Below are 23,609 nucleotides of genomic sequence, written 5' to 3' on the forward strand. Positions count from 1 at the left end.
AACAACAATAAAAACCCACACCAAGCATAACCTCTGGCAAGGCATTCCTCTTCCCTGGCATCCCAGTTCTCTGTCCACAGAGCTTAACTCCTCTGTAAAGAACACCGATAATTACGAAGGTCTGAGTACTAAATGCAAATTAAACTATGGGCAACCACTTGTTATTTCTGGAAGGCGCTGGTGGGTCCTTTGGGCTCAGTCTCCAGTACCGTTCCCATCCCCTTCGCGCTGCCGGGACGAGGCGACGCAGACGGGGAGCTGCTTCAAAGGCATTCCAGGGATTCTGCCGGGGCGGGAAAGTCCCGGCCGAGCAGTTGGGATGGACGACGCCGCTCACTGGAGCTTGTTCTGGTGCATGGCAAGTGTCCAGATCAGGGAAAGGCGGGTTGGGAAGCGAGATGCTCCAGACCAGGGGCGGGTTCCACTTCAGGCATCTGATTTCTAGAAAACTCACTCCCTTGCAGCAATAACTTCACATTAAAGCAACTGTTCCTGATACACAGAATGGTTTGGGTTGAAGGGACCTTCCCAGCTCCCCCAGTGCCCCCCCTGCCATGAGCAGGGACATCTTCAGCAGCTCAGGTTGCTCAGAGCCCCGTCCAGCCTGGCCTGGGATGTCTCCAGGGATGGTTCAGCCACCACCTCTCTGCCCAACCTGGGCCAGGCTCTCACCACCCTCAGCACCAACAGTTCCTTCCTCATGTCCAGCCTGAATCTCCCTCCTTTAGTCTAAAACCATCACCCCTTGTCCTATCACAACAGGCCCTGCTGAAAAGTCTGTCCCCATCTTACAGGCCCCTTTTAAGTACAGAAAGGCCACAATAAGGTCCCCCCAGAGCTTCTGTTCTCCAGCTGAACACCCCAACTCTCTCAGCCTGTCCTCCCGGCAGAGGACAACTCCCAACCTTTTGCATCAATCGAGGGGCAAGTGAGGATTATCACAGGACCGGAGGGCAAACAGAAGGCACCAGAGTGCTGGCGTGTTGCTCTGCACTCCAACAGCCGGGCTGCGGGGAGCAGGACAAGCCCAGAAGAGCTGAGGAGCTAAATGCAAAGTAGACACCTAACTTAACACTGGATCACTCTCGGCTTGTTCACCCACGTCAGGTGTTCAAATAACCTGACTTTGGGGGAGAGGACATCAAAATACAGCTGCGCACAGGAGCAGCTATCAAATCCATCCTGTAAAACCCACCATCTTCACCCAGCAGAGGTTTCAGGTGACGGGCCACACATGCAAGCCCAAAGCACAGACTAATCCAGCTGGAGGGCTCCCACCTGTAATAAGTTTTGAACATTTTTAAGCAAATGCACACACATTACGTCCTTCAGCATAAAGCACAGTAGCCACAGCTACTACGAAATAAAGTGAGAGATTTGGCATTTGGGGTTATAAGCTGCTCCAGAAACATGTAGCTCAAAGATGAGGGGATAGCACACATGCCTGGGGTGGAATGGGCTAAGATGAGAAGAAATCACAGAAGGATGGTTAAAAAAACCCAAACTGGTGGTTTTATAGGGTTTCTGCTGAAAGCAGCCCAGAGCAGCACGGATAGGTGACATGTTTCCATCTGGAAATGTTTTATCTTTCTCAATTTATCATTCGCTTTCTAATTTATTACCTGCCAGGGGACCAAGGCCTTTTTTAATATCACAGCACAACAAATTTCTTCAAACGGTTAACGAACCAACACAAAGTGACACTATTTAGTCTTCAGTTTTTGTGCATGCATAATGAGAACACATGAAAGGTTGTACAAATTAACGTTGGATTGCACTATCGTTAGAGATTCAGAGTTCAAAAGAAAGAATAAGCAACAGTAGATCTGAAAGCAAGTCGTCAGGTTGGTTTTGTGAAACTCAAGACCAAAAGGAACTGGCTCATGAAGGATACAAGAAGCAGAGACAGGTTCCAAGTCATCGGGTCACATCGCTTGGAAACTTGTATCTTAAAGATCAAAAAGTCTAGGAATAAACATGAGAACTCATCCGGTGTTAAGCCACTGCAAAGATATTCAAAAACAAAGAGTAAAAGGCTCTTCAGTTTGTGAGAAAGGACAGAGAGATAAACAGGGCTGCAAGCAAGGTCAGGGCAGAGATTAGGAGAGCTCTAGGTACAGCTCAAACTACCAGACTGGATTGTGCATCGTGTTTGAAGAGGGGTTGTAAAGGTGATCATGAGGGCAGAAGCCCAGGGGTTAATTTGAACAAGAACACCCGTAGGGGGAGGATTAAAAAGTTTCATGAAGATTGCAAGGATTGGCTAGTCTCGGTTTTAGAATCCAAAACAGGCTCATGAACTGCGAGCCATGACGCAGGATTTATAAAGCTCGTTAAGGCAACGAGTTAATAAAACATGTGGCACATTGGAGGTGGCACTGCAGGGGAGAAAGAGAAGAGACAACAGCCTGTCAGTCTGACTTTCATATAAAGGTGCTTTGCGAGCACAGGAAACAGCAAGAAAAAGGGGGAAAAGGGAATAGTTCAATAGGGCAGACTAACATGAAGGTTCTCAAAAAAGCGACCTTTTGAGACATCTTACTGACATGGACTTGAGAAGGCACAAGGAGATTTACTGGTTAAGACAGACTGGCAGAGGAAGGGGAAAACAGACAAAGGAGCTGGCTTAGCAGCAGACAGCCCCAGGTGATGCTGAATAAGAAAATACAAGCCTGGAAAGCAGAGACATGCCTCAAGAATCAGCCTTGGGAACACCTCACTTTGTCAGGAATGACCTCAACACAAATACCACAGAAATGAAGGCGTTTCCAAAACAGCAGGGACACAAAGGATAGAGTATCAGAAACTCAGGAGAGTTTAAAAAGCCAGCTGGTGATGCACCAGCAAGCTGAACAGCAGGACGTTTTGGAGGTACCTAAGAACGGTGCATTGGCCACCAAAGACACGGCCATGGAACAGAGGGAAGGGGAGGTGACTCATGATGCATTCAAGGCAGCAGCAAAACCCCTCCTGCCAGATCTGCACATGCTTTCGGACCTGACTCAGAGGAGATTCATCCACCCCGAGAACGACGACGACAGCAGTTGTTGTTCAAGAAGCTACTGGAGAACACTTGGGTCACTTAGCACAGCAAAACCACAGGGGAAGGTAAAGAGGCCCAGCAAAAGAGGTAAAGAACTGCAAACAAGAGGTGCTTATGCAGAAGGAACAAAAAGGAACACAAGCCCTAACAAGTATATTGACTGGCACAAATATTCAGTCTAGAAGTCAAAAGGAGGTTCCTAATCGCACAGCCAGATCTGTCATCTTCAGTAATGGATTCATCTACAGGAGCAGAAAAAAAAAGATGTAACTGTTTTTAGGCTGGACTAAGTTTACAAAAGATACTGCTTGGGAAAGGAAGGAGCTGAGTGACCCAGGAAGTCTCTTCCAGCACTAAATTACCTTGAGACTAAAAGAGCAAGTATATGCTGTCTACACAACCACAAAGAACAAAGCTGAAAGCTTGCTTTAAACCCACACGGCTTTTGGAAACCAGAAAGCTGGCTCTCTTCCTCCACATTGAGGAAGTTCAAGAGTCTTGGTTTCAGAAAAAGAAGAAAAAATACATATATTTTCAAGTAGCTTGAACTCAAACTGGCATGTTCTTGCATTTGCATAAGGACAAGTTGTTCTGTACGGTGTTCCTATAATGAGACACAGTGAGAGGCGTTCACTTAATTGTCACATAAGCACAAGGGTTTGAAATCAATCGTGCATTTCTGCTTAATAAGAGACACAGGAGTGAGCAATGCAAAATCTGAGCTTAAACTAATCTAATTACTTACTCCAGAGTAAGACAAACCGCAACGATTGCCAGCACTTCCACTTGCTTTAAGCTGACTGCATGTTTTAGAGTCTCCTATGACAAGCCATTCCCCAATTAAGTTTAAAGTGAAAGTCATGTTCCCAAATTAACAGCTGTTGCTAAAAAACCCCAAGATTTCTCCAAGTAAGTACCAGCTGTAGCGAATCTGCAGTTGTCATTATCAAATTAAAATGTCAAAGAACATTTCTCCCCTTAAGCCGTTACAGCTTAAGTAAGAATTCAGACCAAACATTTGAGTGAGGAGGAGGCTAAATCGGTGCTCAACACTTAACTACAGGCAAACCGGCCGTTCCGCTCATACCGTTTGACTTGATGGAAGGTGGAGGACGTGGAATTCAGCGGTTCCCTGTGGAGACCAGCTCTGTAGGAACTCTTCATGGTAACCACCTCTCCAGCTAAGGCACAGCCGTCACAGCCAGTCCATCCTCGCTACGCGCACGGCTTCCCCATCGGCTTCGCCGCGTCTCTGCCGCCTGGAGACTGAGCAAACAGGAGCCACATCAGAAAATCACCATTGAGCACAGCAGCGGTTGATGAGCAGGATGAGGACTCTTTCCCAAGAGAGAAAAAATAAATATATATGAGTTATATATATATATATATATATGAGCGCTATATAGAAATATACGAGATACATATATAAATAAAAATGAAAGAACTTAACGTGATCACGCCATTATTGCAGCTGGAGTTTCTCAACACCATTAAAACACAAATGAACGCCCCCCGCAACAGCCTGCCTGCACATACAATGCGTCTTCACCTTATATACGACTGCAGCACTGCCTCGGCACCTCCCGCGGAACGCGCTGCCTTCCGAGCTCTGCGCAAACAGGACGCGCGAGATCTTTCTGTTTGTTAGCACCGCATCAAGCTTCGGGGGGAAACCGCTGCTCGCAGTTAAGATTTGGCGCTGCCAGGGGTTACGTTAGCGTTCTAATCAAAATAGCGCAGAGGGTTTCATAAAGGACGAAAAACATGCCGCCGCGCGGCCTCCAAGCCTTGTGAAAACTGCTCTGTCTTTGCATCACACGCAGATAAGGCAGCAGATTTCAGCAAAACAAAACTGTCCTGCAGTATCTCCCGTCCGCACTAGGTTGCTGCCTTTGACGCCTTGTCCTTGGAGCAGACGCTATTACTGGTGCTTTGAGGGCGAAAGAACAACAACCTTCGAGTTGGAACGTGAAAGGAAAAAGTGACACAGCAAAAGAGCCCTGGAAAAACTCAAAATACTCGAGCCTGAGTTGCCAGTGGATTGTTTTAAAGATTGTTTTGCTTCCTCTGGGGAGGACCCCGCACAATGATGCTGTAATAAAAGAATGTCATTTGAAGATGCTAACTCCAGAGCTGCGACCCCAGGGGATCTGTGATTTAGCAGAGCAGGTTGTTCTTTTCTTTTCGACATTCCTACCACTGCCCTGTTCCAACAGCAGCATTTCCAGAGCGCAGCAGGTCTGTCCTCACCAGCAGCCAAGCTCTGGCAACAACGGAGCCTCTCGCATCAATCCTTCTGCAACACCTGCCAGAGAAAAAAACCCCAGACAAAAGAGCACCTACCTATAGTTAATCAGCACTTGATCGACGCGGTTTACAACTCCGCGCTGCCACCAACCACTCCCAGCCCGGAAAGCCGGCTCTAACTTGGTAGCCACACTTGCTGAGAAAGTGATGAGGGATGACTTTCCAGGCAGGGAAAACAGAAACTGGTTTAGATCCAGCTAACTTGATGTCATCGCTATGGCAATTTCACGGTTCCTCAAGTGATGGTGAATGAGAGGTTAATCATTCGCCTACACTTGAGTAAGCGGGAGCCTAAAATAATGTATAAAATATTATATAAACACGTTCCGGTCTTCATGGAGAGATCTCTGCTGAGCTCTACACAAGGCAAAGGAACATGCTGGATGGAGAAGATGAAGGATGACAGTATATCCTCTACTCCAGGAACTCCATAACACCAGCAGAAATCAAAGCTTTGTAACTAAACACCATTTTCATTAGACTGTCTGGAGCCTACAAGGATCCACCTGCAAGAGTGCAACCTAGGCACAAAAATCAGCCATTGCTGCTGTCTTATGGGCTGTAAAATATATATATTCACAAGCAGTAATTCAGAGAAAAAAAGCATTTGCTTAGTGATCTACAAAAAACAAAAGTTAAACACAAAATCATTACTTTTCCATGAACCATCAGTAAGAGGCACTGAGTATCTGACTTTTATCCAAGCTTTTGTCTGGCTTCTCCTTCTGGCTTTACTGACACCAGCATTTCAGACTCAGCAGGAACTGTATCGCAGAAACACGATTATATCCACACCCAAATAAATGCAACCAAACCATTTCAAGAACGCCAGCCACTTTTTCAACAGCTAAAACTCCGTGTATTCCCAGTTAGGAGCACCAGACATTTTGTCCTAGTCCTGCAGATCGATCGAGAAGGAAACAACAAAAAGCCAGGCAAAAAACAAATCAAACCCAAAGATACCTTGTTTGCCATAAAGAGCTTAAGAAACAAAACCATCAAGAGAACGCGTTCAGGTCAGGGGCAGCCCCAATCCAAGCACAGAAATCGTATGGGGGGGTGTCATGAGTTTAAGAAGGGAGTAGCACCTACTAGAGGAAAGTAAAAGCCGACAAAATAGACACAGAGAAGTTCAGATGGCGCAGATCTGCACAAAGCTCGCTTTTTTTTCTCCTTGAGCTGCTGGGCTATAGAAAAGAGCTAAAATAGACTATTAACGCCAGCGAGCTACAGACAAATTCCCACTGTGTAAGTAGTAAAAAGCTGTGCTTGTGAATTAAACAAAAAAAAGGAAAGAAGAAAAAAAATCAGCATCTGAGCTAGCAGAAAGATACTTACTGCCTTTTAACTACCACAGTGTGTTTCTTTACCAAGGCTGATCCTTATCAGTAGGTGCTTCAGCTGATTTGTTAGTTCTGCACGGAGCTGGACACAGCCCCAAAACTGAAATGCAGATACACAGAGGAAACAAAACAGAAGAGGAAGTTAAAAACCTAATCGTGTTGCTCTCCCTTCCTGAAACCACCCCCAACACACGCCTTTATGCATAAGATGTGGGAAGGGCTCTGATTTTGGCAGCAGTATCACGTCTTCCCAGCAACGGACAGGTCGCTGGATGGTCCCACAGAACTCCCCCTCTTACCATCAAGTTTTGAACGCTGAGGCGGGTTAGGAAAACAAACGTTTTAACTCAGCTGGGGTGGATGAGGGGGGTCAAGGTCTCTTCAGCTGTGCAGCAATACGCTTCAGATATTCTGATAGCTAAAGCTTTGCTGCAAGAGCAAGTGTTTTAAACCAGTAGCAACTGCTACAAACGAGCACAAAGGATGGGCACATCTTTTCAGAAAATCTGCTTTCTAGGAAGGAGGCCGTGGCCTCGGGACTGGTTCTGAGCAGCAACCACACTGCTGGTAGAACCACGTCTGGCCACCACAGCTCCAGGCACAGGTGGCTTTGGGACGCTTAGCGGGGCCGTCGCATGGGATCAGCCGGACAAAGAATCCCAGAATGTCAGGGGTTGGAAGGGACCTGGAAAGCTCATCCAGTGCAATCCCCCCATGGAGCAGGAACACCCAGATGAGGTTACACAGGAAGGTGTCCAGGCGGGTTGGAATGTCTGCAGAGAAGGAGACTCCACAACCCCCCTGGGCAGCCTGGGCCAGTGTTCTGATACCCTTACTGAGAAGAAGTTTCTTCTCAAATTTAAGTGGAACCTCCTGTGTTCCAGTTTGTACCCATTACCCCTTGTCCTATCATTGGTTGTCACTGAGAAGAGCCTGGCTCCATCCTCCTGACACTCCCCCTTTCCATATTGATCCCCATGAATGAGTCACCCCTCAGTCTCCTCTTGTCCAGCTCCAGAGCCCCAGCTCCCTCAGCCTTTCCTCACACGGGAGATGCTCCACTCCCTGCAGCATCTTGGTGGCTGCGCTGGACTCTCTCCAGCAGTTCCCTGTCCTGCTGGAACTGAGGGGCCACAACTGGACACAATATTCCAGGTGTGGTCTCCCCAGGGCAGAGCAGAGGGGCAGGAGAACCTCTCTGACCTACTGACCACCCCCTTCTAACCCACCCCAGGTACCATTGGCTTCCTGGCCACAAGGGCCCAGTGCTGGCTCATGGTCACCCTGCTGTCCCCAGGACCCCCAGATCCATTTCCCCTACACTGCTCTCTAATAGGTCATTCCCCAACTTATAAATACAGAGTGTTTCAGAAGCAGGGAAACAAGCTGACAGAGCTCCAAGGCAACGTTTGACTCCTCACTGTCACCAAACTGCCCTACTTGCTGTACCAATAAGCATATGAAATGCTTATTCTAATGAAGCACTACAGGGAGGACGTGTCTTCCTTCCAACATCACGTCAATAAAGAACGAAAGGTTTCAAATTTGCAGCCGTCACAGTTTCTCTCTCCCAGGTGTGGTTGGTTGTCTGCTCTCCCCTTGAAAGAAAAATCTCAAAAGGGAAAAAGCTCTGCCCCACCTTGTTAGCCCTGTATTTCCATATTGGAAAACAATAATCTCACAAGTGTTTCCCTTGTTTAACTATTCCTGAAAGGTTGCAGCTGTCTTGCACAATTTGGGTAAGGACATCATCTGTTGCTCAACTGGGAAGAAGTTAAGAACTGGCTCATTAGATTTGTTCTCTGTTTGATCCAAGAGGAAAACAAAACCAGCAAATCCCTCGCTCGCCAATGCTGCTGCAGCACCCAGATCACACGTTACTCTGCTTTCTAGAAAGCTGCCACCTACTTTGGCACTTCTTGTCACCACATAATCTATGGTGTGTCCCGAATGATAAATAGGGGGGAGCCAAACACCCCCGAGCAGAGACACAGTAGCTGTGTCCTCGGGGTGTGAGTAAAGATACTCACGGTAACACTGTGCACCCAAGGGCACAACACAGAGCTATGTCTGGGTTATTTAGTGTATAAAACCAGATTTCTTTTGCTGTGAAGATGCTGAATGAACGAAAAGCTCAGCTGAAAGGCGACTTTCCTGGGGCAAGGGGAAGGAGAAAGCTTCCAGAAGCCTTCCTATTATAGAAGCAATAGAGCTGGTTCCAAAAATAGTCGAGGAGCGCTCCCGGAGCTCTGGAGACATCGTGCCCTCGTTTTGTGGGGCTGAGGTCTCTTCAGATGGCTCCTGTTCACGCAAAGAGCAACTGCAAGATGCAGAAGTGACGTTAAATGGGAATTTTAGGACGAACACCAGAGACAGAAATCAGCCTACATGAAAGAAATCAGCCTGAACGGCAACAGAGACCCAGCCTGTCCCACTTTAGAGAAAGCCAGTTAAAACCAGCAAGAAGAATCGTGTCTTTTTCAAGAACGCAATGTTAGTTTGCTAAAGAAGATGCTGATCATTATAACGGCACTGACGTGGCACGTCAGGGTTGTCAACAATAATTTCATCACCCTGTTTTGCCTGTGGAAGTTTGGGGTCCTGGCTGGAAAGGTCCACTTGACTCACTTTGGCAGATTCATTTTTGCTAGGACAGCTAATAAATTGACCATCACACGGCCTGCCTGACACTAATTACTCACTAGTTAGCCCGTAATAGTTTGTTAGTGATCCAACAGCCCAGCATAACGATCCACTCCAATGCTTAAAATTAAACTGGCCTGTTTTGTGGCAGCTCTTGCAACACAGTGAAAATAAATTCATTTATGATACTCCTCTGATTACAACTGTATATCTGTGTATGCCGGCATGGGACTGGCTATTTTATGGGCATATTCTGGCAAAGCAAAATGTCAACAGGAACCCAAAAAGCTCATAATTGACACTATATAGGCAAGAAGTTTCCCTGCACCATGGCACACAATGCACAGTAGCAACTGTTTCTGTACATCCTTCTGTAAAATATTTATAAATAGTTTCTTAAGTACAAGAGCAAACCTAAAGCCGACTTCTAAATATCCAGTATATAAATACATACAGGTCCTTCTTCAGAACATCGCTAATGAGGAAAACACCACAGCAGATGACCCAGTGTTAAACACCAAATTTATCAGCTTTGAACGTTCACTGAATTATATACAGCTTTAACTGATCTATATGTTATAGATTTCTCTTTATAGATTTCTCTGTCCTATAGCACTGTGGATACTTTCCCAACAAAACCCAGGCACAAACAACGAAACCAAACACACAGAGAAACAAGACTCAAAGCAGAATGACATAGTTTTGTCCACATGGATTCATTCCACCCATCCATGGCAGAGCTGAGAGGTTACAATTTTCACCAGGCATCTCTACAAGTTCCAATTTGTCCTAAGGGTCTGCAAATTCTTAAATCCTTCCAAATTTTTGGTTTAAACAAGGATACTGCTGATGCCCCAATGTCAGGTTTTCACAGAAGACCATCTTTTGCCTTGTAAGGATAATGTAAAAATGCTGAACTCTCAAATTTCTATGTCAGCAGTTTACCAAAAATTGTGCTCTGCAAAGTTAGGAAGAGTTATACCAAGTGTACCCAACTTCAGGATGGATTTAATGCAGAAGGAAGCTCCAACTATTTTTCACGGAACATTTTACAACAAAGTGCATCATTACATCTGCTGAGGAGAGAAAACTTCCAAGAGAACAGATTCATTAAGAGCAGCTAAAAACAACCCACCCACAAAGAAACAAGACACACCACCGCCCACAGCCTCTCAACAAGCTTCGGATTCACTGGTCTTGCCAGTGGTGTCTTATAAAATAATATTAACCAAAAAAAAAAGGTTCCCAAAGGACAGTCTACAGTCTAAGACAAAAAAATGAAATAAATAATAACAATTAAAATCACTAATTAAGTGTCAGGTCTAGTGTGGCCACTGTGGGAGAAGGTCACAGTGGTCCCAGGTCCTTTCCAGTTGGCTCCACCATGACCCAGCACAGGCCACAGCAAAATCCTCCACACAAGTGTCTGGCACTCCTGGGGAAATGTATTTCTTAAGAAAGGACCAAAAAACCCCAAAAAACACAGACAGTAGGTGGAAAAACCTGCCAAGATCCCAGAGCAAAAGGCTAGAAATGCTTTGAGCCAGGGCAGGTGTTCCCCTGCAGCCAAAAGGGAGAGAAAAAGTGTTGGTTTAACATCTATTTTTTTGTCTCTCACTGCCTAAATCTAGTTTAGCTGGTAGTAAATTAATGTTTCTGTTTTGCCCTGACTTTATCTTGACTCCGAATCCTTCTAAGCCCATTGTCACCCTGTGTCACTGAGGAGAGGGAGCGAGCGAGTGGCTGGGTGGGCATTTGGCTGGTGGAGAAGGACAATTCACCACACACCTTGTCACAAAACCCAAAGAGATTAAAGTTATTCTGACTGCTATTAACCGACACCACACACAAAAATCAAACATTTTGAATTAGACTGCACATCAAAGGCTGCTGATCGTCACTCTTCATTAGAAGATTAATTTGTCAGGGTGCCGGAGATATTTGCTCGATACAAGCAGGATGAGGCGCCATCATTTCAATCCGGCAGCATATTTTTTTGCTTAATGCTGTACACTGTGCCGCCATCTCTCCAACTGCTCCAGGTCTGCAGGGTGAAGTCATGGACATGAGGAATTGTTGGCCCTGAGGGTGGTGAGAGCCTGGCCCAGGTTGGCCAGAGAGGTGGTGGCTGAACCATCCCTGGAGACATCCCAGGCCAGGCTGGACGGGCTCTGAGCAACCTGAGCTGGTCAAGATGTCCCTGCTCATGGTGAGCACTGGATCAGCTGGGAAGGTCCTTTCCAACACAAACCAGTCTGTAATTCTATCATTCTATTATATGAGATTCTCCAAGTCCTGCTCAACTGCATTTTGGCCTTTCCACCTGCAGTAAGAGGCTGCAGGAGCCACCACAGACGTCACTTGCCTTGTGAAACCTTGGGTGCTCAGCTTCCCCTCTGTTTGATGATCACAAGCTCTAAGAACTTTGCACAGATCTGACGTTTAACCTAAAAGCAACAAAGCCGACACAGCTGGAATCCGGTGGGGAGGCTCCTGTGTCTCTTTACACACCAAAACCTCCTCATACCACCTCTAGGCACCAGCAACCAGAGCTGGCCAAGCAGCAGGACCTCGTTCCCATGGCCCTCGGCTCGTTTTCCCACCAAATTCACTCCAGCCCTTCTCAAAGCTCCACCAAGCTCCTGTCCATACCCTGTACCCTGGTTAACACCAGATGGAGCGGTTATTTGACTGAAATCTGACCATTCCCATGTAAATTTGAGCTTGGGCATCCATGTCAGCTCCATGAGCTTTAAGGTCCCTTCAACCCAAACCATACTGTGATTCTATGATTCTACACATGTGCGTGGCGAGGAAATGGGACAGCATGGCGTCAAAGCCAGCAAAATAACGAAATCCAAACCAGGGACAGTAGCAGTAACACAGGGATGCAGATGAGACTCGAAGCGGAACATCCGACAGCACCGGTGACCAGGGACACGCTGTGGATTCATTGCCCAAGGGGAAGACAGAGGACACCAAGAGTAAACACTAAAAGTCTCGTCCAGCCAAAATATCTGCTGGGGTTTTATACCAATTCTTACAAGAACATCATACACAGAACGTCTTCTGCTGAACTAGCTTGGATTTTTGGTAGGTAGAAACCAGCATTACATACATTATATTTTTGCATTATTGTTTCAAAAGACTGTTTGAAATCTAAGCTAATTTTGAAACCCGCCAACTCTATGGATCTTCAATCTTTTTTTGGCTACATTTTTAGAGATTTCTTTTTTCTCTTAATAACTCACGAGTTACTTGAAGTAAAAAATAGTCTTATATTTTCAGAGCTTCGTAGTTGATATGCCCAGCAACTAACACCATTACATTTGCAGAAACTCCGAGCATAGCACGAATTCTGCTATAATTCATTCTTTCAAGAAAAAAGCCCCCAAAATAGAACCTACATTTCAGAAAGGGACGGCTTCTGCATGCTCTAATGCTTTTTTAACTGCGAGAACTTTTGCTGCAAATCTTTCCATCTTTCATTTTCAAAATTCGGTAGCACAGACCCACGACAGGACACCAGAAATAATTCTGGTGCAATTCTTTCCAGATTAATGATCATTTTAGAAGTATGAACTTTCCTAATAGTTAATCTGAAAACATCAGACTCGGGTTTGTTTCACGCTACTTTTAGAGTTATTAATGCAAAACCAGCTTTATAAGCAAAACACAAAAGGGAAAATATAGGTATTGCTGTCTAACTCAGTATTTCCCACTGCTCCCCCCAGTGCAATTAATAGTCTCTTTTTAGGGCTTCCTCCTCTTGGACAAAACATCAAGAATATGAATAAGGACCACCAAATCACCAAGAAACCAAGCAGAAAATAAGGATGTTTTAAAAAGGAGGGTTTAAGTAAACCAGATTTTGAGCTGGGGATTGTTACTTTACTGTGCTGAAGACCATAATGTGACAAATGCAACACGCCAGCTCCACACGGGGTTTCGTCACCAAATTGCTACCTAACCCCCCTCCCCAAAGCCAGTGAAGTTCACTAGCTTGAAAACTAAATTACCAAAGTAATCGCCAAGCCCCCGAGTTCTCACCATTTACCATCTCTTCCTAATTCTCCACGAGCTCGCAGGAAACAGTTTCAAACGGCTCCCTCAAGAAAATCAGTTTCAGGCCTTAAGTTTTTCCATTCTGAGCCATCCCTGCACTATTTCATAGCTCTGATAATTGTATCACTGACTAACCTCCAACTGGGAATAGCTGTTTTTATCATCACTATTAAAAACAGTCCCTCATGCTGTTAGGAATCTGGAAACTCATTGTAGCTGCATCCCACCCTTCGGCCTCTCAAAACACTACAGAGCGATGAAACTATGTGCTGAAACCAGAGGATCCCCGAGCTGAACAACTCCTGTAATTTCGGGGTAATTACAACCGCTTCCTAAGCAAAAGCAGCCACGGAGGTTTGGTTATTGATTTTAAGGGGGGCAAGCAGCATGAGATTTCAGAAAGTCAAAGTGAATTTAAAGGTTTTCCACGCTGGACTGGGAAAGTGCAACAGTGATGTGCATGTTAAAAGCCTCACACATCCACCCAGTTTTGTAGTTTTTGCCGTTTTAAAGATTCATCTGCAGTTTTCCTTTCCTAAACCCACGTTATCTTGGTTTCTACACTTCAGCCAGAAGACTGACCTACGGCTCACAGAGATGCAAAAAAATAACAGTTGAAAGAAGAGCGGATTTAAAAACCAACTTTTAATTATCTGAAGGTGCAGTTGCCAAGTAGACAGCAAAGAGGCTGTGCAGCACACACAGATGGGAAAATTCCCCCAGGTTTAATTCACAGTCAATTACAGTGGATTAATCTATTAGTAAGAGCAAAATATATATATATATATATATATATATATATATATATATATATTTTGGATGCAAGTTTCAACAACTTGAAAAATCACTGCCACTTGTACTTTGATACACGGGATCAGCAATCTGGTTTATCGCACTTCCAGTCATCACAGCCCATAAACACACCCTACAAGCAACCTCGCCCTCTCTTTTAATGCATCTTCTGTCATTATTTCCTTCTCAGGGAACGACATCCCTCTCGGCTTCCTGCTTTGCCTATCGCTTTATACATCCATTATGTTTTGTGGGGTTTTTTATTGTCGTTAACAAGAAGCATCAAACAGCTCCAACCTCTTTTAGACGGACCCTTGCACAAACTCACAAGTGCTTTTATCATTTGCTTCTGTGCACATACAACGTTATTTGTCTACCAGAAAAGCATCGCGGCACCAGAGAGCAGCTTTCCAGGATCCCTGTGCTCTGCGCTGGGTGTGCCTACTTTTGTTTGCTATCAAGTTCCTTCTGCTGGCTCCGCTGCAAGAGCAAACTACACGGATAGTTAAGTTTTTCCCCACCTCCGAAAACATCTGTTCCTTTTCTAACTTCTCCAGACTTCCTTCCCCTTCGCTGTATCACAAAGCCTCTCTTTTTCAGCCTTCTTCAGAGTCCGTCCCCATTATCGTCTTGTTTGCTGCCGAGCAGCGTGAATCGCGGAATTTTGCGGAGCTTCCAGCCCTTTCAGCTCAAGGCCAAGCAACAAATTCAAGCATCCTGATTTAGAGAGGGGGTTGTTAAAACTCCTTCCATGCCTCTTTTTTTAACACTCTACAGCTTCCTGTCCTGGGAGGCAACCCAACTCCTGTAAGAAATGCCAGTTTCTGCTAAATATCCTCGATTCTTCCGACACCGAACATTTAAAACAATTACTTCCCAATCTCGCGTTTTTATTCCACAACGTGCAGAGATGAGCAAAAATTACTTCAGCACAAAGGAGTTAGTTTGGTTGGGGGTTTTTTGACTCTTTCTTTTGCTGAATCCCACTGCATTTCAAGTTAACATTCAGGCTTGGCAGGACCGACCATCCGCTCAAACACCCAGCACAATGTCACCCCTCAAAACCCCACTGTTCAACCTAAATGCGCTTCTTTTTCTTTGAATTTTAAGGGTGCGTCAGCTGCTAACTGAAAGTGGGAATGCTTCATTTAGCACACACACTTGTTAAACTGCTCACAGCATGCAAATAAAATACCGCATTGTGCAAAAGTCATTCAGTCTCCCCATCCGTAGATATGAGCAATGGAACCGTGTCCAGGAAAGAGAAACTTGGAACAACATGCAAATATTTCAGTCCCTTATTCCCAATATTCACATCCTACATTAAAGCCCACATCCCTGTCACACCGAGGGGTGATCGTGTTGAGAATCTGCTGGACATAATGGGTGGGAAAATGACCATTATCTGTCTTGCCCCAGTACTGCACCCTTTTATTTGTAGTTATTACTGCAAACTGCTTTTTTTTCCAGACAATGGTTGTGTTATTATAGGTACCTTCATGCCGTGCCAAAGCACATACACACAGCAATTCAGAACAATCAGCCTTGTTTTCATGGGAGCAAAGGTTGCAGCCAAATGAAATGGGTGGAGATCACATTAAACAATCTTGGAATCTGCTAATAGGATATAGGAAAATGTGACCATAATGCAGATGCAGAGCTCCCCTTTCACCTTCCAATGCTATGGATAAAATAAAAGCTTTGGAAAACCAATTAAACTGTTTGAACACCATTAAGTGAGTCAAAGTGTTCTCAGCATGCTTATAAGACCACCGAGAAGTTCTTTAAAATTAAACCAGAAAAGCGCCCTTCCAAAGCTCTGAAACCAGAGAGCAAGTGTCCCCACCCCAGAACACCACCTGTTTAAAAGATACAGGATACCTGCAAGATTTCTGCTTATCCACATTAAAGAGAAGCTCATCACGTCGACTGTTCCTGTCCTAAAGACATGAGCAGCCCCTCAGAGAGGGGAATTTTCATACCGAAGCACCTTGCTTGGTCAGCTGTAACCCTGCATTCCCCTTGTTTGCTTTTGAGATGCGCATTAGTCAGCTTTCTCCTTCACAAACCTGATCGTGCCTCTGCATGATCATACGCTGAAGTCATGTCCTTGAGCCCGTGACATCAGTCTGTTGCCGTGGTAACGTACACGGCAGTCCAAAATTCAGTATTATGGCATCACTGCGGGATCAGACAGCAGAACAAGCCAACGCCTGAGAGCTGGTTAATGCAGCACAAACAACCACGACATTTCGACCTAAACGCTAAAGTGCAATTGCACTTCATCATGATATTCTTCATAAATACAGCTAGAAGCCTCTCGTCAAGAAAGACAGACAGGCAATCACTGCATCACTAAAAAGAAGGGCAATATGTTTCCAAGGATGGCCACCAAGTATGAAGAACGCTTAGCTCAGCTCCCTGAATAGAAACCACCATCTGTTCCTAAGGCAACACCAGACCCGCAAGAGATGATTCCCAGAGAAACAGGGATGGCCCCTTGGCACCCCAGATCAAATGCTGGGCTGCATGATGTTTTTTCTGGAAATCAGAGACCCAAACGTCACAGCGCTGTCACACTTTTGGAAGGAACAGCATTATGTAAGAGACGGTTCTTCAAGCTTTGAAGCAAAGATCAGTTCATCATTAACCCAGCCTATAACGAAGCCGTGTAGTTAAAAAAGGGTGGTACCTTCAGAGAGTTGTTACTCCATGCAGGGTTAGACATTACAGTTCTGTAGGTCTCTTGCACACTCACGAAAATGGCATTTCTGAAGAGCAAAAGGGAAGGAAAAAGGAAATTAGTTACACGTTAACGGTGTTACAGCTCTTAAAATTAAAATGATCCGGTTTGCCCAGTGCAAAAGGCACGTGGGAATGACAGTCAATGCATTGCTGACATGTGGAGCACCACCAATTCAAGGAGGTTTTCAGTGCCACATGTCCAAGTACACCCCAAAAATAGTTCAGCAAGTACGGCAGCAGAAGTCCCATGAGGTGGCCAAGCAGAAGATGCTTTGGCATCACAGAAGCCCAGGCTGCAGGGACAGCAAAGAGCAGAGACCAAAAGGCTCTCAGTAGCCACGCCAGACCCCTTCCTTCACCTGTTCCTCCATTCTCATCAGGCACACGTGTTTTGGGGTCCTGGTGTGGACTTCCCAGTCACTTCTCTAATACCCAGATTCTCAAGACCCTTGAGTGCCGTCGCTTTTGCGTGTCCAGCCCCCGTGTAAACCAGCCACTCCCCACACACTTGACCAGTTTCAATCCACCTCCTTCCGCTTTGTCTTATTAATCCCCATGTCTCCTATAACTCACTCAGCGCTTCCTTCTGCCAAGCTGACCTCCATCCTTCCTATAACCTCAGACGCACCCATCGTTTCTTAACAGGGCCATTAACGAGCTGCAAGCACAACAAGGAACATTTAATGTTCTCCACACGGATGTAGCCCTCACCCTCTCCTAACCCCTCCACCCATGTCCCCGGCCACAATTACCCCGTGCCACATTATCCAACACCCAACACCAGCCTCGGGGCTGGGAACCAGTGTTTATTTGGCTCTGCAATGCCACACACCCCAGTGCTGTTGTATAAATAAATTCCACGACCTGTTTGAGCCTGAGCTTGATTCAGACCTGAATGAGACCAGTTTCTAGATGACTGGTGCAAATACCTTCCTGTACTCCCTGTAGCAATAGCGGCTTTCGCAATCGGCCACCAAGGCACCTTCAATGCCAAACATCACGACAGCCGATCACTCCTCTGGACCACAACTGTGGAGAAAACAAAGCCTAAACCCCTCTGTTTTTAAATACAAACTGCAAATGATAAAGGGAAGAAGAGACAGGCAAGGGGGCGTGCTGCTCTCAGCAGGACACCTGAATGACAAGTTCCACATGCCAATGTCACCTCTCAGCCACCAAAGCATCCAGGTTTTGCCCCAACCTCAGCCCTTAAACACCCAGCAGGTTAGACCCAGCTGCAAGCCTGAAGTATCACAGGGGCTGAGATCCTGGAGGCAACTCAAAGCCAAATGGATTTCAGAACAAAATGAAGGCAGCAGGATTCATCTCCATGGAGCCCCTGCAACATAACATGGGCTGAACAAGTTCCTCTGGGCAGAGGTCCTTCTTATTAACTACCTAGTAAATTCAGATTAAAGTCAGACAGCTTTTTCCCCTCCCTCACATAAAGATCAGATGCTATCCAGCCCTGAGGAATCAATCCAGCTTCTGCAATAAGGAAAACTTGCTCACAGCTACATGACACCGCACAAAATTGACAGTATTGCAGCGCTTCAGATACTCATTAAACTCCTTCCCCAGAAAGTCTCCACCACCAGATAATTTGCCTTCAACTCATTTTCTACAGTCAAGATGGACCGTAACTAAGTGCTGGATATTGAAGCACAAGAGTAGCCCCAGTGCACCCCTCCCAGCTCATGAACGCACCGAAGCAAAGACCTGAGGACACTCATCATCTACCCTCCCAGTCGTGTGACAATTCAAGCAACTGTATGTTGCTCCAGAGAGACAATGAAAGCCCAAAACCAAACACAAGATAGGGAGCGGTACTAAGGCACATTTTCAACTGTTAAGAGGTAAATAAAGGCCAAAGAGCCAAGGCTGGGTGGCTGTTGTGGAGGTTTGGTTAACAAACCTCAAGAGGAGAAGCATGGGAGGTTCCATCTGAACATGAGGAGAAACTTATTTGCTGGGAGGTGCCAGAGCCTGGCCCAGGCTGCCCAGAGCGGTGTGGAGTCTCCTTCTCTGAGACATTCAAACCCCCTGGACCCACCTGTGTGATCTGCTCTGTGACCCTGCGTGAGCAGGGGGGCTGGACTGGATGATCTCCAGAGGTCCCTTCAACCCCAACCATTCCGTGATTCTGTGAAATGCAGCGTGGGGAAGGCAACTTCACCATCCCAAATGGCCACAAGAGCCTTGTCAACCTGCACAGACCCAACAGCAATTCCAAAATACCAAGCGCAGTGCTAGGAAGGCAAACAGACTATTTTGAGATGTGGGATGAGCTTTCTTACTGTAGAAAGGGAACACAACTGCACACAATGGTTCAACAACCAACAAAGCAGAATCCAGGACTGTGGGTTTGAGATGAGCAAGTGACACCAATTTACCAGCCACCGCAGCACAAAAAGATGCCAAGCTCTTGCTCCAAGCAATGGTGTTCACCCTCCCTACCCACACAGGTGGAGGAACCTGTGGTTTCCAGACCCTTCCTCACCACCCAGCTCAACCTCCTGTCTTCCTCACATCCAGCCTCAATCTTCCCTCTTTCAGTTCGAAACCATCACCCCTTGTCCTGTCACAACAGGCCCTGATGAAAAGTCTGCATGTTTGTGTCTTTCCCTTTGAAAGCCACCCTATAAATGCAAAACCCAACTACGGGGCCTCATACTCTTAAATTCTTTGAAATCCACCACCACTTTACCTTAAGTTATTCCAAGGGCTTAATACTGCAATTGGATCCACACTGAGCCGCTCTACGTGATCAACCCCATTGGCCCAGTTAAAACCAACACAAGCAACCCCAAACTTTCAAAAACTTTCAACATTAAAACAGTATATTACATTTTTTTTTTTCCCAATATGTTTTTACCTGTCAACAGATACCCATCTTGGTGTGTTACCATCCTCCCATCACTCTGATTTGAATTACCGGGCTTACAGCAAGAAGCAGCGAGAGCCAAGAGGACTCAGCCTGGAGTCCAAGCAGAGCCTGCAAGAGCAGATCCCCACTGGGGCAGCGACACTTGGGTTCGATTTAATGCGAAAACAAACTGCTTTTCCATTCAAGTCAAAAGCAAAGTGTTGTATGTGGCTCAGATTGCAGAGCCAGCCATCTTTTTAGGAACAGATCAGATTTAGCGGTTCTGTGGCAGGCCAGAAGAAGTTAGGCCGACAAGAGTTTTTGTTTTGCCCAGTATTATACTATGCAAAACCCAGGCACTCCTCTGCAGTGCTCTCGCAGCCTTATGTCAATATCTCAAAGTGATCATTGGGATCAACATCCGTTCCAAAAAGGTATTTTATCAGCATTCAGCCTGATGCACAAATGCACTTTTACTCCGTTTCAAGGACAGACAAAAACCTTCTCTAAAGCTCAGCCCAATAATTCTCTTTTGCACCGTATGGGTTGCATATAATGCCATTTCTACCCTGGGGAAGTGAAAATATGGAATTCCACTACAGCCTCGTCAACATGACCACTCTGACCGCAGGGACTCGTGTTCGCAGACTTGGTAGCAGCTCAGGCTGTTTGACTTGACTGTTCAGGGAAACTAATTCACATATATCTCTATGGAAAGGAAATATTATCTAAAGCTTCATTGGTTTATATCTAAACCCTCTGAGACATGTTACATCAAAGCTAAACAGATCTTCACCCAGCAAACTACTCGGAGAGCCTTCAACTGAAGCTGCCAGGTATGGGAATGGGGTATTTTAGAACATTTTTGCACCTCTAACATGCACGAAGTCCAGAGAAGCATCACGACAGCTGCAGAAACAACTCTGTCCTGGCTACCACATAACGAAATTACAGTTTCACTCCAGGGAAGAAGGAAAAAAGCACTTAAGTTTTGTTTAGATTGAAGTGCTGTGAGCCACACCACTTATCTGCTATCAGAGCAGACTGCAGGGCTGCTCCAGATTATTCAGTAACGAAGTAACTGGAATTGGAAGGTACACAATTAGTCCTGTCTCCTCCCCTAAAAAGGAGAAAAAAATAAGAAACAGCACAGACGTTATCACCTCTCCCTTTAGCTCTGCTACTCTCAGCACTTAAAATACCTGCAAAGCAAAGCTGTTGCTTACAAGCTGCTAACAAGCCTGGCTTGGCCAGGTGATATTCTCAGCATCTCCCCAGCAGAAAGTTACTGGTTTATCTAATGGGATGTTTTCTCAAGTACCCACACACATGCATATATTAAGCTTAATATGCCTGCATTTAGCTGTTCCAGTAAAAGCACACCACTTTGCAGAGAAAAGGAAAAACATAAAACTAAAAGCATTGCTGTTCCTGCTGGCTTGAAGTTAAAGCATCTCTCACTGATCCCCTGGGCATGACCACTGTGAATATATTAAACTCGGACACAGGTATCGCTTGCTGGCACTCCGTCTAGCTTTACTGACTCATTTTACCCAAGCAGTTTGCACCGTACCTGCCCTTAAAGAGCTGCGCTGTATGTCTGTAAAGTGGTATATGCAGCTTCTTCCATAACTGCCGCTAATATATGGAAGACGCAGAAAAGCCCCAGACACCCCAAAGCCAAATGTCAACTCACAGTAAATCCCCACTACCAAACTGCAGTTCTGATAAAATATGCTGACATTTATTCATGCTCTAAAGCTCAATCATCCTCCCCAGCGATACCAGTTGGTCTAATTAAAGACTTCACCCAACAGTCTCTGCCTCACGTATACCCCAGTAAAGTGTCGGCATCTGTAATCACCGACTTCTACATGGGCTTTATTTTTTTTAATCTCCAGGTTTCTTTGGATAAAAAGCAGATGGACAGACTCCTTAGTCCTTAACCATCTTTGTTCTGCCTGGAGAGACACCTGCTGAACAATATTGCCTTGCTGCAGCACTGTGACCAAGTAACACAGGGAGGGTTAAACAGCCCTAAACAAAGAATTAAAAACCAAAAAAACCCACAGCAAAACCAAAACCAACCAAAGAAACCAATCCTTACAACTAATATTAATGCAGCTAGCAACACTGGTGAACTTGCTCCCTATAGCTCAGCTACGACGCAACAATTTTACACTCATATTAAGCTCCTTCGCTTTTTTTCCAAGCTAAATTCTTCCCAACATCTTAAAAACTTTTCCCAAAGACAAACGGCCCATCCCTTCAGGACCCTCTGGTGCCTTCACTTGCTTGGATTCAGTCTGACCAGGGATGGAGTTGTGTTATTTCTCCAAATCCATCCACAACCCTTTCCCCGCTGGCTACACCTGTTGATTCAAAAGAGGAAAAGAGACAAACAAAACAAACAAAACCAAACACTACCACATTTTTAAGGAAATAACAATACACAGAATGCTGCAGAGTTCTGCCATACAGGTAGGTATACTACTCCTATTTATCCTACAATTTACCCCGAAGCCCACAGCTGACACACCAGCAAACACCATTTTAACAAGCCCATGAGCTGTAAAAGCCCAACGAAGCAATAATTAGGAAAACTGGTTTAGTCCACTGCTGGTGGCACCCAGGGAACCGTCCGTGGACTCAAAAAACTGCATTAAAAGACAATTAATTCCCAGTAACTTGTACTCAAGCCACATCTCCAACTGCTTCTGCTGCGAGACCCATTCAAAGCAAGTTATTATACATTTTAATATGACTGCATCTGCAGTCCTACTGCATCTAAAAAAAAAAATCCACGTGCGTTTTAAGAGAAACATGGGGATTTTTTTCTTAACACCACTAGAGATGGATTCGTTGCTATCAGTAATCCTCCCACAGCCCGAATTTCAGAAGCGGTAACAGATTTACTTAGATTTCAGACGCATAAACAAGCGTTCTTTGCATCGCTTCACTCATGTGCTTATTAAGATAAAGTTACTTCATTTAAAAAAATGACAGTAGAGTGCCATCCTTGTTTAGGAAGGAAATTAAATGAAAAACAAAGTGCAAGAAACCAAAAGGCTGTTCCATGCTCCATGGAAAGCTCCAGTGCGCTGATGGTTAAACCAAGGTCTAGAAACCCATTTCTGGAGCATTTTTCCATTTCTAGAGCATCTTTCTGATGAGGAGACACTGAGAGAGCTGGGGCTGTTCAGGTGGAGAAAAGAAGCTGAGAGGGATCTGATCAATGGGATCAATATCTCAGGGTGGGTGTCAGAGGATGGACCAGACTCTGTTCAGAGGTGCCCAATGCCAGGGTGAGGGGCAACGGGCACAGACTGAAACACAGGAGGCTCCATCTGAACATGAGGAGAAACTTGTTTGCTGGGAGGTGCCAGAGCCTGGCCCAGGCTGCCCAGAGCGGGTGTGGAGTCTCCTTCTCTGAGACATTCAAACCCCCTGGACCCACCTGTGTGATCTGCTCTGTGACCCTGCGTGAGCAGGGGGGTTGGACTGGATGATCTCCAGAGGTCCCTTCAACCCCAACCACCCTGTGATTCTGTGAGGACAGGCTCTCCCTAAAGGTGCTTCTCTCCCAGGATGGGGACACGTGCAGGTGGTCAGAAAGGCAAAAGATCAAGAGAAATCATGGTCAGCGTGCAAGGCAGCACGATACAAAACAAGAGCAGCCAAACAGCAGGAGAACAAGGGCCAGCTTGGCATAGATGTTCACAGAGCTGCTCTCAAACTCAGCAGCCAGGACAGGAGGAAACACAAAAGGTTTGAAGACATAAAATACACGAAGACCACAGTCCCA

The 23,609-nt window shown here is 45.6% G+C and overlaps 1 protein-coding gene across 6 annotated transcripts in view; it reads right to left on the bottom strand.

The window, feature by feature from the left end:
- The window catches only part of FBXO34 (F-box protein 34), a 41,811-nt gene that overhangs the window by 10,917 nt on the left and 7,285 nt on the right, over nucleotides 1-23,609 (bottom strand). For 2 of the 6 annotated variants that reach the window (XM_082059370.1, XM_082059365.1), the window contains exons 2-3: nucleotides 16,886-16,964; nucleotides 4,131-4,380 (exon numbers count right to left, since the gene is read on the bottom strand). In XM_082059370.1, the coding sequence (XP_081915496.1) occupies nucleotides 4,131-4,207 (77 nt within the window). In that variant the 5' untranslated portion in view covers nucleotides 4,208-4,380; nucleotides 16,886-16,964. Of the gene's footprint in view, nucleotides 1-4,130; nucleotides 4,381-6,688; nucleotides 6,780-16,885; nucleotides 16,965-23,609 lie in introns of those variants that run through there. The other 4 variants (XM_082059366.1, XM_082059369.1, XM_082059368.1 and 1 more) reach the window with 4 other exon arrangements.

The sequence above is a fragment of the Streptopelia decaocto genome (genome assembly GCF_964273445.1).
Source record: "Streptopelia decaocto genome assembly, chromosome: 7".
NCBI classification, from domain to species: Eukaryota; Metazoa; Chordata; class Aves; order Columbiformes; family Columbidae; genus Streptopelia; species Streptopelia decaocto.